At 39.0% G+C, this 18333-nt stretch overlaps 2 protein-coding genes across 5 annotated transcripts in view; one reads left to right on the plus strand and one right to left on the minus strand.

Annotated features, from left to right (window-relative positions):
* The window catches only part of LOC106072809 (neural cell adhesion molecule 1-A-like), a 62071-nt gene that overhangs the window by 30528 nt on the left and 13210 nt on the right, over window positions 1–18333 (minus strand). For 3 of the 4 annotated variants that reach the window (XM_056010271.1, XM_056010268.1, XM_056010270.1), the window contains one exon: window positions 5582–6403. In XM_056010271.1, coding sequence (XP_055866246.1) covers window positions 5582–5645 — 64 coding nt within the window. In that variant the 5' untranslated portion in view covers window positions 5646–6403. The remainder of the gene's footprint in view (window positions 1–5581; window positions 6404–18333) is intronic. The other variant, XM_056010269.1, reaches the window with a different exon arrangement.
* LOC129922714 (putative uncharacterized protein DDB_G0282133) lies at window positions 13269–15277 on the plus strand. The gene is made up of 2 exons (XM_056009652.1): window positions 13269–13272; window positions 14373–15277. The coding sequence occupies exons 1-2, from the start codon at window positions 13269–13271 to the stop codon at window positions 15275–15277; spliced, it is 909 nt and encodes a 302-aa protein (XP_055865627.1).

The following is an 18333-nucleotide window of genomic DNA, read 5'->3' on the forward strand; positions in this document are numbered from 1 at the left end:
CGTATTTTTGTGCAGAATTTTTTTCTCTATCAGGCACACTTAAAATTATAGCATAATAATGTCAATTTAATTTAAAGAGAGAACTGAAAAATGCAAAGATATATAAGGAAAAAGCCACTTCCGGCCCAATACTTTTTAATCAAAGAAACGAAACGGACTAGTCCAACAAACCCTATTGTACTAAAAATAAGGAGAGCGTTTTTTTCCAAAACAAAATCATCGTAATTTCTAATTTATCTCTCCCAGAGAAGCTTATGATATACAGGTCTGTATACAAGGACAGTCAATCATCGTAGACCGGCTATTAAGTTTGAAGCTTCATGGTAAGTAAATCTATTATTAATATAAAGTTATATTATCGGATTTCAATTTTGAAAATGCAAAGACGCACTAAACAATTGATTCATGCGTAAGAGACACATAATTATGTTAAGAGCTATGTTTTGACCGTATTTATTGTTTATTGTTGATTTTTCTTTTTGGGGATTCAAGGGTATTCCCACCCCCACCTAAATGTATATATGAAAACAGCGAGGGAAGATAAAGACAGTTGTGTTTACCACATAACACCCTCGTTAGATCTAGGTCAGGGGTTCTCAACCTGTAGGTCGCGACCGTCTTGGGGTTCGATTGACCATTTGCCAGGGGTCGCCTAAGACTATCGAAAATATGGATTATATTGCTGTATGTGTGTGTCGGCTGGGGGGTCGCGGCAGGGTGGGGGATTATAAAAAGGGGTCGCCAAGCTTCAAAGGTTGAGAACCGCTGATCTAGGTCATAGAAACAGACAACTTTCACTTTAATTTACCATCTAGAGTAAATCTTCAGCGCTGGAATAGAAATAATTGTACGGTTTGCGGGTCAATGACAATGATGCACTAACTACGGTCCGCAGGCCACATTCAGCCCATGACGAGGTTCAATCTGAACCCTTGATACTTCTACCCACCGCAGTAAATAATGTAGTTCTTATTAGTACCGACGATATGTTGCGTATATGCGGGTCGCAACACTCGTGTAGGTCTGTATGAGATGGATATGGCTCCCTGACCGAACAAGATTGGACACCATTGATCTAGAACAGTTATTTTATCTACTCCGTTACAGAATTAACAAAAAAAAAAGGTAGATACGCATTATTTCCGGTTAATCCAAAAGTGTTGGTTATTACACATTTGAATGTTTGGGTGAATAGCTTGCCAAATTTCATTTTCGTCAATAAAATGGCGAAACGCTGGAACCAACACGAGCAAAAAGAAATGAAATCAAGTTGCTGTTAAAATATAGACGGTGTTACCCAATCAGACAGGAACAAAAACAGAGGACAATAATTCAAATTAAAAAAAATATATTATCTTATATGTTTACGTTGAAAATTCACTCTTATAATTGTGTTGTAAGTTAAAAGATGAAGTAATCATGTTTGCAAAGCTTATATCAACTCTCTGTGTCTGTCTGGTATAAAGTGTTCGTACAAGTTATTTCTCCCACTTCCCATTCTCGGATCAAGTTGAAAGTTTGCATATTTATTCACTGCCCCAAACAAAACATAAGTTGATAAGCAGAATTAATTGATTTATTAATGGTAATTAATTAAATTTCTTTGATATAGAAAGGGGAAATAAATTTGTCAGTACAGAGGTATATGGCTGTAAATGTGCAGTTCTTTCCCTTTTACACTTTTTGTTTAAAAAAAAAGATAATAACACAATTTTTCCTTAAAGTTTTATTTTCTCCTGTGAATACTCTCCTTATCTACCTTTGACGCCCGCCACCACATACTTACATTCCCGCAAAACTCACATTTATTGCCCCCAAATATATTTTTCTAAAAATAGTACAGCGGAAGTGATTAGCCATGTTTCAACTATTGGCAATGACAAAAAAAAGAAAAATACAAGAGTCAACGTTTGTTTGCAAAGCATGCTAAGCAATGAACAAAGGTAAAATGTCTATGAACATAGATTACGTTTGGTCTTCTCTGGACTATTCTTTCTTTGTAGTTGGCATCAAACTTTATGTCTAAATGTTGCTGCCAACTTAGCTAGATTGTGTTTTGGTGTACTCTGTTTCGACTAATGATTTCGACAACTTGTTTGGTTTCAAGAAAAAAAAAAGCTACGTTTATTTATTCTATAATCTTTGGCTAATGTTAAAGCTGTTTTGTAAGAGTGCAGTCATAGATAACATGCACCCGCAAAAAAACGCACACACACACAGGATAGCACAAGCACATCTCACACACTCATTCAGACACCTACACGCAATCTCATTAACACTCTCACACACACACGTACACGCACGTATATGCCAACTCAAAACGTGAGTGCTGTCTGCACCTGCAGAGGCTAAATGGTGAATTCACAATCAGGCCGTGAGTGAGTCCTGTGTAAGGTAGGCTACCAAGACAATAGTCATATATAAGATAAGATAAGATAATTTTATTGATCCAATCTAATGGAAATTCAGTTTGACTACAATTGACAACCTCAGCGAAACTACTGTACAAAAACAATATTGAATAAAAATTCGACCAACATTCACTCACGAAACACATACATACTCACAACCAGTGCTTTATGAATTTGACTTCTATGTACTTCTCGATGACGACAGCTGATCTTGTAACCGAAAGTGGGATAAAGGAGTTTTTAAATCTTTCTGTCCTAATGGAAAGGGAGACGACCACTTCGTTTAGATCTTATGTAACAGTGGTTTAATGGGTGCAGGTTGTCAATAGTTGATCCAAATTATTCGCGTCAAAAGTTAAAACTCAAATCCTATTTTTAACAAAGCTTATTTCAACTCACTCTTTCTGTCTGGTACAATTTGTACATCGCTTATATTAGCTCAGTCTGTCTGTCTGGTACTATTAGTACATAGCTTATATTAGCTCACTCTTTCTGTCTAGTACAATTAGTACATAGCTTATATTAGCTCACTCTTTCTGTCTAGTACAATTTGTACATAGCTTATATTAGCTCACTCTTTCTGTCTGGTACAATTAGTACATAGCTTATATTAGCTCACTCTGTCTATCTGGTACAATTTGTACATAGCTTATATTAGCTCACTCTTTCTGTCTGGTACAATTAGTACATAGCTTATATTAGCTCACTCTTTCTGTCACAATTTTTGTACCTGTTATTTTTCTCGCACCAGTTCTCAGATCAAGTTGAAACTTTACAAACTTATTTTAATGTATCTAACAAAACATAAATCAATAAAAAAATAACCAACTGGTTAATTAATTATTGGTAATTAATTATTCTGTTTGGTATCGAACATGGGAAATAATTGCTACATATTGAGATACATGGTTACATATGTTTAGTTCTTCCCATTATTACGCTTTGTACACGTCTTTGCTCCTACTTCCCTTTTTCAGATCAAGTTAAAACATGGCATTTATTCATAGTCGATGCCAATATAAATCAATTTAAAAAATAACAAATTAGCTCTGGTCGTTTTAATGACCCCGGGTTCGAACCCTGAACGACGCCAGTCCTTCTGAAGGCTTGGAGGATGCAGTAATGTTAAATTTTAAAGGACTATCCAAAACATTTAAACAAAAAAAAAAGGTGGAGTTACCTCCCTTATTAACAAAAAAAAAATTATTTGACACGTAGAACTCACTTTGCCACCCAAAGACCTTAGCCGCATGACCCAATAAGACACCCACAGACCATAGCCACATGACCCATTAAGACACCCACAGACCATAGCCATATGACCCATTAAGACACCCACAGACCATAGCCACATGACCCAATAAGACACCCACAGACCATAGCCACATGACCCATTAAGACACCCACAGACCATAGCCGCATGACCCAATAAGACACCCACAGACCATAGCCACATGACCCATTAAGACACCCACAGACCATAGCCACATGACCCAATAAGACACCCACAGACCATAGCCACATGACCCAATAAGACACCCACAGACCATAGCCTCATGACCCAATAAGACACCCACAGACCATAGCCACATGACCCAATAAGACACCCACAGACCATAGCAACATGACCCATTAAGACACCCACAGACCATAGCCACATGACCCAATAAGACACCCACAGACCATAGCCACATGACCCAATAAGACACCCACAGACCATAGCTACATGATCCAATAAGACACACCAGCGCGCCGCTGCATGTCTTCACCAACAATGTTAACAGAGCAGACACAAACAGCAAGTAAAGTTCACCTTACAGACTTAACGATCTATAGAGCAGATGATGTAAAGGTTTCTGTGGCCCACTATTAGCGAGGGTGTCATGTGGCCCGCACAACGACCAACCGCCTTTACCTTTCCCATACTAACGTCAGGTTTTCATTAGAGCTGTGTGGCGCCCTAAAGATCCCGAAATTAAAAATCCCAGTCTTCTGCAGGATTCGAACCCGGGACCCTCTCGGTTCGGAAGCCTAGCACATTACCACTCAGACACCTCGCCTCCTTTATTAGACAAAGGTCTTAATGTAATTGTTTATCTCGTTCCAAAACAGAAGATCCGACCACATACAAGTGGTGCCTACAACTAACTTCTGATCACATACAAGTGGTGCCTACAACTAACTTCTGATCACATACAAGTGGTGCCTACAACTAACTTCCGACAAAATACAAGTGGTGCCTACAACTAACTTCTGATCACATACAAGTGGTGCCTACAACTAACTTCCGACCACATACAAGTGGTGACCACAATTAACTTCCGATCACATACAAGTGGTGCCTACAACTAACTTCCGACCACATACAAGTGGTGCCTACAACTAACTTCCGACCACATACAAGTGGTGACCACAACTAACTTCCGATCACATACAAGTGGTGACCACAATTAACTTCCGATCACATACAAGTGGTGACCACAATTAACTTCCGATCACATACAAGTGGTGACCACAATTAACTTCCGATCACATACAAGTGGTGCCTACAACTAACTTCCGACCACATACAAGTGGTGCCTACAACTAACTTCCGACCACATACAAGTGGTGACCACAATTAACTTCCGATCACATACAAGTGGTGCCTACAACTAACTTCCGACCACATACAAGTGGTGACCACAATTAACTTCCGATCACATACAAGTGGTGACCACATCTAGCTTCTGATCACATACAAGTGGTGACCACAACTAACTTCCGACCACATACAAGTGGTGACCACAACTAACTTCCGATCACATACAAGTGGTGACCACAACTAACTTCCGATCACATACAAGTGGTGACCACAATTAACTTCCGATCACATACAAGTGGTGACCACATCTAGCTTCTGATCACATACAAGTGTTGACCACATCTAGCTTCTGATCACATACAAGTGGTGACCACATCTAGCTTCTGATCACATACAAGTGGTGACCACAACTAACTTCCGATCACATACAAGTGGTCACCACAACTAACTTCCGATCACATACAAGTGGTGACCACAACTAACTTCCAATCACATACAAGTGCTGCCCACAACTAACTGCCACGCTAATGCACTTCAACGCCAAAAACAGACAACCTCAACAAAGAACCAAACAAAGTGTACTCACCTGAAAACGCCATAAGGAAAATCGCCAGAAGCATATCCACGGCTAACTTCAATGTGGGCAACATCGCTAGTAGAAGGATGTCGACCTCAGGTGTTCAACGGGATAGAGACGCCACTGAACACACAAACAAGAGGCTACTAGCAGTTGAGACTTTGTTTTTCAGTGATGGGAAATCTCTGTGGACGTTTCGCCTCTTCCCTCCCTCCATATCGATGCGATGACATCATATGATCCCATTCGGGAATGGTGTAATACTAATGATTCCTTTGGAATGAAAAACGGCAAAGAAGTGCGCCGTTTTCGAATGTGGCATTCCCACAATGTAGTTTTATTTGAAACGATGTTAAGACTCTATTTGAAATACGAAGAAGTCCTTGACTGATGAGTGCATACATCTACTAGAAATAACATCCTCTCATTATGTTTTATATGGCGCAGATCTACACAATGTGCCACTGGTAGTCCTATACATTCCTGTAATTAACAATTTTGGTTGAAGTATGAGGCTTCTATTGCCCTAATGCATGAGACGCTCTGTGACCTCACCTTGCATTGTTACTAAATATTTACAGTGAAGGATATCTGTTATAAGGATAACCTGTGCTGTATTTTCAAAAGATGCTTAATCTTCCATGTATAACATATTAAGAACTTTTTGCAGAAATACCGGTTTAAGCTATGAACGCTGTCATAGTCTGCTATCTGTGGCTACTGGAAGTCACTCAGAGACGTCACTCTAATGCAATAGATGTAATGAAGTACTGCATTGGAAAACCAGACTGACACTAAATGTAAAAGTCTGATTCAAATCAACTGCACCTGCTAAAGAAACGAAAGAAACAGTAAACAAACGAAACTAACAGTAAACAAAATATAGATAGTTTTAAACAAAGAAAAATAAATAAATAAATAAGCATATCTAAGGGGAAAAACACTGCAATTACAACTATATTTCTTAAGAATGTAGAATTTATTTCCCTTTTTCTATATAAAAAAAAACTAGCTGGTCAATTTTTAAATTGATTCGTGCTTTGTTAGGTACAATAAATAATTGCAGAAAGCTTCAGCTAGATACAAAAATGGGTGTGGGAGAAATGATTTGATGGATAGATAGATAGATAGATAGATAGATTGATTGATTGTTGGTAGATCTGGGACTTTAATGACTACCAAAACAAAGAAATAAAAAGGCTATTCACTAATATCTGTTCCCCCCCCCTAACCCCACCTTTACGTGCCTACTATTTACCATTCGTCTCTTTAACATTACAAGTCCAGCCCACCTGCGAGTCATTAAAAGCAAGGGCAATGAGCATAACTTGCAAGTCAAAATAGCTTAATGCTCTCCCTGTCTCTCTCTCTCTCTCTCTCTCTCGTTCACTTTCCCTTCTTTGTGTAGAGGAGGAGGCAAGAGTATTTCGTGAGTTTCACTTAATGATGGCAGCGTCTTGAGGAGGGTGAGTCACGTGACCCGGACACTTCAGTCGCAAGTCAGTTCGCGTGAAGATTCCGGAACAATTAGGGAGAAGGGAGAGAGATGGAACGAGGTGCAACAATAGAGTTAAGGGTCCTCCATGTATAACGTCTACACACGTACATGTTTCCTTTGCGAGTTTGTACAATTTATTTATATTAATTGAAATTTCGATGTTTTGGCATTCATATAGAAGAGAACCGTCCTCCAACACACAAACACACTTTCAGAAATACACAGACACACAGTTTCTACCACACACACACCACTAGCGGATCCAGAACATTGGAGTGGGGGGGGGGGGCGATTTTTTTCCAAACCCTAACCCTAACGCCCAGTAAACCCTAACCCTATACATAAACGTGCGTACAGCATATATATATATATATATATATATATATATATATATATATATATATATATATATATATATATATATATATATATATATATATATATATATATTATATATATATATAATAATAATAATAATAATAAGCAGTATTTTCTCAGTATTTTCTTGCATTCTTCACTGCAGAAACGCATTCTCCTGACATTTAAAGCTCTTTATCCATCAGTGGAGTTCGGGGCGAAGCCCCGACGCCAAAAAGCGTTTTCTTGCATTGTTCACTGCAGAAACGCCTGCTCCTGACATCTACAGCTCACTATTCATCAGTGAGTTTCGGGGCGAAGCCCCGACGCTTAAAGCGTTCTCATGCATTTTTCACTGAAGAAACGCATTCTCCTGACATCTACAGCTCATTATTAATCTGTGGAGTTCGGAGCGAAGCCCCGACGCCAAAAGCATTTTTCACTGCAGAAATGCCTGCTCCTGACAACTACAGCTGACAATTCATCAGTGATTTTCGGGGCGAAGCCGCGACGCTAAAAGCGTTTTCTTGCATTTTCATTTTTTTTTACATTTTGTAATTTCTTAACTATAATACAAAAAGAACAATTATTGCTTTGTCCGATAAGGGAAAGGAGATGGCATGCATCGCCCCTCCCACCTTTTTCCTTTTATATTTACTAATCATAAAATTTGAGATTAGAGTGTGGTGCGACATAATATACAAATGGTTTCACATATCAATTATATAGATATTCAACTATTTTTGTTCACAAACTATGATTCCTCCATAAAAATAGGACCACTCCCCACTCAGAGGGCTAGAGCGGGGAGGGCAGTACATGCAATCGCCCCCCCCCCCTTTAACCCACGGAATCGGCCAAGATACCAGAAGGGGAGCGACATAATATCAAATTTATATATCAATTCAACTAATCTTGCCTTCGGGGGGGGGGGGGGGGTCGGCCGAGTGGGGGGGGGGGGGCGATCGCTCTACCGCCCCCCCCCCCTGGATCCGCCAGTGACACACACACACACTCACACCTTTAGCTTCATTCCATTGTGGATGACTCCTTTCTCACCAAGCCATGACTACGTCAGAGATGAATGATCATTGGAAGCGTGTTAGTTTGGATTAAAGGTTAAGGGCTACTTCCTGTAACTGGCTTTTGCAACAAAGACATTGATACTTATATGCTTGCTTCTTTACAGAAAGCTGTAGCTTAACGCATTAAATGAAGCTAATTCATTGTCTTGTGAGGATAGATCAGTGTCAGTGGCGTAGCTAGGGTGGGGGGGGGAGAATTTTAAAATGCCCCCGGGCCCCCACTTGAAAAAAGGGGGGGGGCAAATGAGTGTTCAAATTTTATTTTGCATTAAATATTAAATATTACGCAAAATCAGTCCACCAAAATGATGGCTAATTCCAAGCTACGCCACTGATCAGTGTGTTTGTCGATGGTAAGAGCTGTTGTAGATCTAAATCTTGGGCAGATCTCTAGATGTCTAGTTTCTCATTACCCTGTGAGGAAAAAATGTTATAACGTGCGGCTTGCGCGTTCTTTAAACAGAATATTGGCAATAAAATGTCTGGCACCCTGAAGTAGAACGGGTCTATCTAATTACTAAACAAGCAGACTGTGTTACAGGTAACAACGCGTAATTTAATCTTTCTCACGTCCTACTTTAGCAAAAATTTCCTATTTTTTTCTGACTACTTCTGACACCATTGAAACAATGTTACTTATTGCGAAAGCCGCCTAAAGCACAAAGTGAATTGTTGTTTCGATTATTAAAACTAAATTGTTTAGTTTTTTGGCTGCTTTATATTATAGTGGTTCAAACCCTATTTTTTTGGGGCGTACATCCGAAAAGTGATATCTTGATTAGAGAACAAAAAAGAAAAACATTTCAAAAGGACTTTAGTAGTAGTGAATAATTATTATAATTATATAACTATAGACAGGACACAGAAGTAGAAAGTAGATTATAGAAAGATGATGCGATAAACTGAAGCACTAGAGCACAGGCCAGGTCTTTGAACTCAACCTTTAGTCCAACACTCACATACCAGTGTCATACCTGAGTCCTCATCATAATGCTAGCGTTAGAAATAATTACTTGTGAGATGTCTTGAGAAGAAGTGCGAGCACAAGTAGGCGAGGCTTTAGAACAGTGGTTCCCAACCGTTGAGGCCCAGGAACCATTTAGGCCCTAAATTTTCAGCATATTGTGTCACGGACCGCATCGCCTCAACAAAATAATATTAAATAATAGAAAAGTCGTGTAGTCCAATGATGTTAATCCTATACGGCTTTAATTATGCAATGAAGTCAGAATTTTTGAGGGGCCGAATATCACTACCTAACGGTCGGAAATGGTCCGTGTGCCGTAATTTGAGCATCACTGTCTTAAAAAAGATATTGTCTTCAGAGAATGGCTGGTGCAATAACTTCCGGACAACGCCTTCCAGACGAAGCCTGACGTCCAGAGAGGGTAGAGGTTTTTTTTTTACTGGAAGGTCCTGGTAGCGTGCCACATGGAACTGAGCTCATTGCACTTGGCGAGGATGAAAGAAAGTGCATCAACTTGGAACCACAGCGACATTAATATGACTTTCATCCAGGGCAACGAAGAGGATCCTTCTTGTTGGTGCTGGGTCTAAAAGAGATAATCACCAACTAATTCATTGTTAACACAACCGTCGCCATATAAAGATGTCCGCTTAGTGATTAAGGCAGCCAACAATCTGTACTCCACGAGTTACTCGTGAGAGAGCTGTGACAGAATGGCGAAGAAGAACACTACAAGGAGAATATCTCCACATGATGCTCCCAGTCCACAACAGTCTGCCTGCCATATCTCTCCGCGACACCTCCTCATTCAAAGTGGAAGGACAATGTAAAGTAAATATTTAAATACCATTACACATTTTCAACTGTCTCTTCTGCCAGTTACTTTCTTCTATGCAAGTGCGGGCAAAATGGAGCCTGAGTTGATCTTTATAGCGCTTACGGATGGTACCTCTGTTACGCTGTCCTCCTTTACCTAAGGTCGCCAAAAAAAGATTGCATGCGGGATGAGTCTCGACCCAGAGCAGCTATCAAATGATTAGTAGTGTTTCCATACTATCCACTCCGGCCTCCAGCAGAACGTTGTTAGTTATAAGGTATTCCTACCAGCGTATGACTATTATGGAGCGAATGCACTTTTAATAGGACACACATTTGAGGCCCAAAGAAAAGCCGTTTCTTAAGAGAGGGGCAGAAAAGTATAGACTTAAATAGATCCCTGGCGAACAACGGCTTTGTCGCATCAAATGTGGAAAAATATACAGGTCGTAACTGGGTTAGCGCAGTCGTGTGAAACACTGCACTCCTCCTTAACCTTGGAATCGATGACATTGCTATTAATACTATTATTACAAATTATTTACCGTGATCAAATGGGAGCATATTCTAAAGATGACAATTATTAAATCAGATTTACAAAGACACATTAAGCTCATGAATTGAGAGATTCGTTTACGACTGCAATTGTTTTAGAAATGGTCATGAAAGAGTGCTACCGTTCATAGGGCACTTACACAAAGAGTCTAAAACATAGAATGCTGAAAGATAAAAGTGTCACGCCAAACGTGATTACGTTCCAGAAGTCGCAATCAGATGTTTCTGGTTTCTGAGAGGCAGCATCTGCTACAGATGTTTAACTGTCGGCCACACTCCACTGCGCCCTCTCGCGTCACGCTTGCGGTTCAAAGGGAGCTAAATTCTACCTTGTTACATCTTAGTGGTTGAGTCCCTTGGATCCACCAGGCAGAGAGGGAAAGCGGAAATCGGAAAACGAGTTTCCAAGCGATAGGTAAAGACTGTGTTGTGTTTTGGTACGGCTAGTTTGTTTGGTTTGTTTACGACATTAAGATAATTGGATGATGACGACATCAGATGGGATTTTTTAACGGAAAGACGATTATCATTTAGCTATATAGGCCTATTAAGAGTGAAGAGAGAAAATGGGAAGGAGACTGAGAAAGAGAATGAGAGAAAGAAAGAGATCAAAAGAAGGATATGGAGAGAGAGAGAGAGATAAAGAGGTTAGGAGAGAATGAGAGAGCTAGAAAGAGAGAGAGATGAAAAGAGAGGGAGAAGAAGAGGGATACAGAAAGTGAAAACAGAAAAGATAGAAAATAGATAGAAAATGAGAATGCAAAAAAAAAAAAAGAAAGAAATAGAGAAGGAGAAAGGGTATGAAGAGAGAAAACGAATGTCTCGAAAAGAAATCTGAAAATTAAGTGTTGAAAAAAACTAAGAAAATAAAAAACAAAAAAAAAAAAACAACAACTAATATATATATATATTATGTATATAAACGCACGGGAGAAAGAGAGAAAAAGAGAGAAAAAAAGAAAGATAGAGATCTTGTTAAGATCATTGATAGCATGACAGCATGTTCAAGCTGAGTATGTGTTGTGCTCTGTTTTGATTCTCATCTATAGCAGAAAACTATAAATAGCTTATCTATTTGGCGTATCCGGTGTGGAAAATAAAAAAAATAGGAAACGTTAATTTATCTATTATAATCTTTAAACATTGCAAGCTATAATCTAGCCAAGTTTTGTGTATCACTGGAACTGTACCATTCTAGTTCGACTCGCACGTGGCGGAAGAAGCTTCAAGGGAAGAGGGAAATGTAAAGAATGGTGGAGTCTGTTGGCACCAAGTCAAAGAAGAAACTAATTACTCACGATCAATGAAATGGAAACAGTCATAAGCAGAGGCTTTAAGTTTTTTTAAGTGAGTTCCCTGAAGCGTCCTGTATCGTCTTCTGTTTCTCAAGTCCCGACGGAACGCCGAGAGCAGGGATCAGTGTATTCTTAGTGGAGATTCTTGTACATAAAGGCATTTCTATAAATAGCCCCAGTTTTGTGTGTGTGTGTGTGTGTGATGTATCCGGTGCATAGAATACAGAAGTATTTGATACGGGTGGATGCCTGGTCATGTGATGCACACTCTGGACTGTCGTTTCGAGAGTCCCGGGTATGAACCTTGTCAGCCGTCAGGATCTAATAATTTTCAACTGAGAAGGAACGCTCGAAATATCTAAAAGAAAAGAAATTTATTCGGGATTTCTATGTGTGTAAGCCTTGTTGTTTCTGTATATGCGTCTGCTTGTGTCTGTAAATATATCGGCGTTTCTGTATATGTTGTCTGATGTTTCTGTATATTTGTCTGTTTCTTTCTTTCTCACTCTCTCTTGTATTAGGTCTACATCCGCCTTATTTAAAGCCTCTAATATCCATTTGTAAATTAAGTACTTCCCCCCCCCCCGCATCTCTCACCTCTTTCTCCTCCATCTCTCTCCCCTCTCTTACCTTCTCCCCCTCTGTCTCTCTCTTTCTCTCTTCTCCCTCTATCCTTTACCTCGCTCTTTCTCCCTCTTCTCTCCCATTTTCTTTCTTTCTTCCTCTTCCCCTCCCTCTCTCTCTCTTTCTCTCTCTCTCTCTCACTCACTCTCTCTCATCCAATTGTGCCCCACCTCACAGTTCTCCCATCTAGCTACCCTCCCCATTACTCAGCGAATGAGTTCACACCTTGCAGGCGCTCGCTGACCACACGTATACAAGAGCCTCCATTGTCCTCTACAAATAAACAACTTGATACTCCCAGCCCGACGATAATTTGTTTCATGTTAGGGTGGAATGATACTGAATCAAACTCTTCATTAAGATGTGGAAAAAATTTTTTTTTTTTTTTTTACTTAATTGAAATAGTGAACTAAAATATGAGAGGGAAGATGACTTAAATAAACTCCAGGAAAACATCGGTATTGTCTATGCTACCCTTGACAATTTATGTAGGTCACAGATGGGTATGTGTGGTCCTGTAAAATTCTGCACTTTCCTCTAACGTCGGACTCGAAACTATTTACTTTATTATTAATATGTATACAATAAATAATGTGTTCGCCATTACCTACAAATACCGATTCGCTATGAATTGGAGTTTGATTGAAGTAACAAGTATAATATATATTGTCTATTTGCGAGTAAACTGCTCTTCTATTTGGTGTGTATGAAATGAAGGAACGTCTGATGAATTAAAGGACAGAGACACGTGTAATTATTGAGTGGTAAGAACAAGTAGATTGAAGTTTGTTGCAGAAACATGCTGGAAAGTATTGAGCCGAAATGAATGAATTAACGAATACTTTTATAGGTCGTGGTTGGATTAGCTGTCTGGAACTACATCTCAACAATTCCATTCAACAACAAGCAGTAAACTCTCTGTTTCACAAGAACAACAGGCAGTAAACTCTATGTTTTACAAGAACAACAAGCAGTAAACTCTCTGTTTTACAAGAACAACAGGCAGTAAACTCTCTGTTTTACAAGAACAACAGGCAGTTAACTCTCTGTTTCACAAGAACAACAGGCAGTTAACTCTCTGTTTCACAAGAACAACAGGCAGTTAACTCTCTGTTTTACAAGAACAACAGGCAGTAAACTCTCTGTTTTACAAGAACAACAGGCAGTAAACTCTCTGTTTTACAAGAACAACAGGCAGTAAACTCTCTGTTTTACAAGAACAACAGGCAGTAAACTCTCTGTTTTACAAGAACAACAAGGCAGTTAACTCTCTGTTTTACAAGAACAACAGGCAGTAAACTCTCTGTTTCACAAGAACAACAGGCAGTTAACTCTCTGTTTTACAAGAACAACAGGCAGTAAACTCTCTGTTTTACAAGAACAACAGGCAGTTAACTCTCTGTTTTACAAGAACAACAGGCAGTAAACTCTCTGTTTCACAAGAACAACAGGCAGTTAACTCTCTGTTTTACAAGAACAACAGGCAGTAAACTCTCTGTTTTACAAGAACAACAGGCAGTTAACTCTCTGTTTTACAAGAACAACAGGCAGTAAACTCTCTGTTTCACAAGAACAACAGGCAGTTAACTCTCTGTTTTACAAGAACAACAGGCAGTAAACTCTCTGTTTCACAAGAACAACAAGACAGTTAACTCTCTGTTTTACAAGAACAACAAGACAGTTAACTCTCTGTTTCACAAGAACAACAAGACAGTTAACTCTCTGTTTTACAAGAACAACAAGACAGTTAACTCTCTGTTTCACAAGAACAACAAGACAGTTAACTCTCTGTTTTACAAGATCAACAAGACAGTTAACTCTCTGTTTCACAAGAACAACAAGACAGTTAACTCTCTGTTTTACAAGAACAACAAGACAGTTAACTCTCTGTTTCACAAGAACAACAAGACAGTTAACTCTCTGTTTTACAAGAACAACAAGGCAGTTAACTCTCTGTTTCACAAGAACAACAAGGCAGTTAACTCTCTGTTTTACAAGAACAACAAGGCAGTTAACTCTCTGTTTCACAAGAACAACAAGGCAGTTAACTCTCTGTTTCACAAGAACAACAAGGCAGTTAACTCTCTGTTTTACAAGAACAACAAGACAGTTAACTCTCTGTTTTACAAGAACAACAAGGCAGTTAACTCTCTGTTTTACAAGAACAACAAGGCAGTTAACTCTCTGTTTTACAAGAACAACAAGGCAGTTAACTCTCTGTTTTACAAGAACAACAAGACAGTTAACTCTCTGTTTTACAAGAACAACAAGACAGTTAACTCTCTGTTTTACAAGAACAACAAGACAGTTAACTCTCTGTTTTACAAGAACAACAAGGCAGTTAACTCTCTGTTTTACAAGAACAACAAGGCAGTTAACTCTCTGTTTTACAAGAACAACAAGGCAGTTAACTCTCTGTTTTACAAGAACAACAAGACAGTTAACTCTCTGTTTTACAAGAACAACAAGACAGTTAACTCTCTGTTTCACAAGAACAACAGGCAGTAAACTCTCTGTTTTACAAGAACAACAGGCAGTAAACTCTCTGTTTTACAAGAACAACAGGCAGTAAACTCTCTGTTTTTCAAAAACCACAGGTTCTTTCTGTACCAAGTTTCAGTTTGAAAAGTTCATTGATTCTGGAAAAGTTCACAGTTCTGTTGTTTCTTCCCTTCGATCCCAGGGATACTATTAGTTATTGGGTCATTAGATTGAACGTTTGAAAGTACCCGGACATATTAACACCCAAAACCTTTGTACTATAATGAAAACAATGCAGACCACATGTGTATGAATTAGACAACACACATAATGTTGAATGATGCCATGTGCATTTAGAATAGCTATGCCAGCGCTGGCTCTAGCCCTTGACTTCATTACAGGGGAGAAACAAGCAGAGGGAATGCGGAGTTCAGCAGAGGGCGTGTTTCCCACCAAGTTATTGCTGAACGAAAAAAAAAAAAACATGAGCTTTTTGAGGCGAGCGTCAGCGCCACCTTCATTACCCACGCACTAATTAAAGGTAAAGTCAGGTATGCAGCACTATTCCTTTTTTTTTTCTATTTCTCCCTCTCTCTTTCTTATTTCCCTCTCACTTTCTCTTATCTTTTCTCTCTCTCTCTCTCTCTCTCTTGTTTCTCTTTTCCACTATCTTCTCTCAATCTCAGTCTTTCTCTCTCTATCTCTCTTCCCCTCTCATTATCTATTCCTCTTTATCTCTTAATCTCGCACTCTTTCTCTTCTTGTTTATCAGTCTTTCTATCTTTACCTTTTTTCTCTCGCCTCCTCTCTCTATCTGTCTCTCTCTCTTTCTGTCGACTTCTCTGGTTCTTTCCTTCTCTCTCATTTTCTCTCTCTCTCTCATTTTCTCTATCCCTCTTTATTATACCTTTCTCTCTTTCACTCTCTTTCTCACTAAATCTCTTCTTGTATCTCACTCCTGCTCTCTGTTACACTATCTCTCTCTCAAGATCTTTCTCTTTTTCCATCTCTCTCTCACTCTCTCTCTCTCTCTCTCTCTTACACGAACTCTCACGTCGATAGCTAATTAGGTCTGTACGGAGAAGACACTTCTAATGATACTTATTGAAAGCCGTGAAGACATTCTTTGTGGATAAGTCTTGCAGATAACTCAGTAAGATACTTTTAAGGGTTAATCCATTTCTTTGTCCAACAGCTAACGAGCAAGCGTATGTTACTAGCCCAATGCTTAATGCACTTTCTGACCCCTGTTCAATTCTAAGTATTTTATTTGAATGTTCATGCCAGGACCAAACTTAATGTACAAATCGGCCCTAGCATTCCTATACAATCCGGCCCATAAATTGCATGATGCCTGATTGTCATCCATTCATGCCTGTCCCCATAATCCATTTGGCGGTGATCCCACGACCAATAGGATGTGAGCCCACCTGGAATTCGTTCCAACGCCCACATGGCCAGCCCTGTTCCGGTCATACATGTCTTTGAGTCCAGAGTAAAGAAATCCAAGTCAGAACTGCCATGTTCTAAGGCTCAGCCCCCAGGTCATAGGATGTTGGTGAAGGTAGCTCTTGCCTTCAAAGATTAGAAGTAAGTCTTGCTGTAGATATGGAATATAATAATTTATTTGTTAGAGTCGTTTCTCGTTTTACTTATTCCGTTGGCCAGTGTGTTTGTTGGTGAGTGGGTTAGGGGCATAGGAGTTGTCGGGGCATAAACGTTAACCCTTTAAATACTTTATGCCGTGTGCCTCAGCAGTTCCCTTACTTAACGAGTTCAAGACGAATGTGTTTTTCTTTTCCTTGCGTCAGTACTAATAGATAAACAGATTAAATAGATAGATAGATAGATAGATAGATAGATAGATAGATAGATAGATAGATAGATAGATAGATAGATAGATAGATAGATAGATAGATAGATAGTTAGATAGATAGTTAGATAAATAGATAGAGAGAGAGAGAGAGAGAGAGAGAGAGAGAGAGAGAAGAGAGATAGCAAGGAAGAAAGAAAAGAAGAAAGATGGCGAGAGTAAGAAATAGAAAGAAAGAAAGAAAAAAAAAGTGAAAGCCAGAACAAGAGAGACTACATTGCACTCAAAGCCTTTCTGGGTCGTTCCTCCCATTAGATAAAGATGGCCGTCAAGTATGTAGTACAACAGAAGGGCAGACAGAATACAAGAGTTATAGCTTACAAGCAGGGAAGAATTAATTTATCGGTTCTTGCATATTTATTTCAAAAGTAACAACATCGCCCCAGGGAGAAAAGAATGATCCAATAATGAAGCTGGGTTATTATTTATATCTTCTTAGTCATAGCTTTCTTGATTTTTTAAACTTAGCAATTTAAAAACTGTTTAATTACTACACCTGGAACTGTGCATCATCTTCTAACGTTTTTTTTTTTAACGACTATTCTGGCACGACTCTAGAAAACACTAATTACTTCTCTCTCCATAAAAAAAGAATCTTCGCCTCGGAATAGGAAGCTATTTATATTTGGGTGATCTTCCCTTGATTGTAGAGTTAACGCCCATGCCTTATATATCATGTGTACTAAGCATTGTATTTGGTACATTTCTCTACGTTATGCAGATAAAAGTGATAATAGACACACACACACACACACACGAAAACTTCAATAGGACTATAGGGTATATAGAGCTCCTCCTTCGTCGTGGAAGATGAGCACATTTCTAATTTCCAATGAATGCAGAATATTACTTTTAAGTCTGATCATCGCTTTAAAAAGCCGGCCACACACATTACATGGGGAAGTTGTCTGTATTGAAAAAAAAAGTTTTTTTTGGTCGCGACCAGACCGGCCCATTTGGTACCGGCCCAACGGGCATTTGCCCGTTTGCCCATATAGCCAGTCCGCCCCTGCTCGTAAGGTATTTAAAGACCAAATCAGGTGTCATGTTGATTTAATCTCTCTTTTTTTAAATAAATATTTTACTAAAGTTTTATAAAAAAAACTCGCTCAAATATTCTTTATAGAAGCTTTCAAAACCTTTTGAAATTTGGTTCCTAGAAACCTTTAAGCTCTGAAAGCGCTGTAACTGCCTTCACACCTTTAAGCTC

The sequence above is a fragment of the Biomphalaria glabrata genome, chromosome 14 (genome assembly GCF_947242115.1).
Source record: "Biomphalaria glabrata chromosome 14, xgBioGlab47.1, whole genome shotgun sequence".
In the NCBI taxonomy this organism is placed as follows: domain Eukaryota; kingdom Metazoa; phylum Mollusca; class Gastropoda; family Planorbidae; genus Biomphalaria; species Biomphalaria glabrata.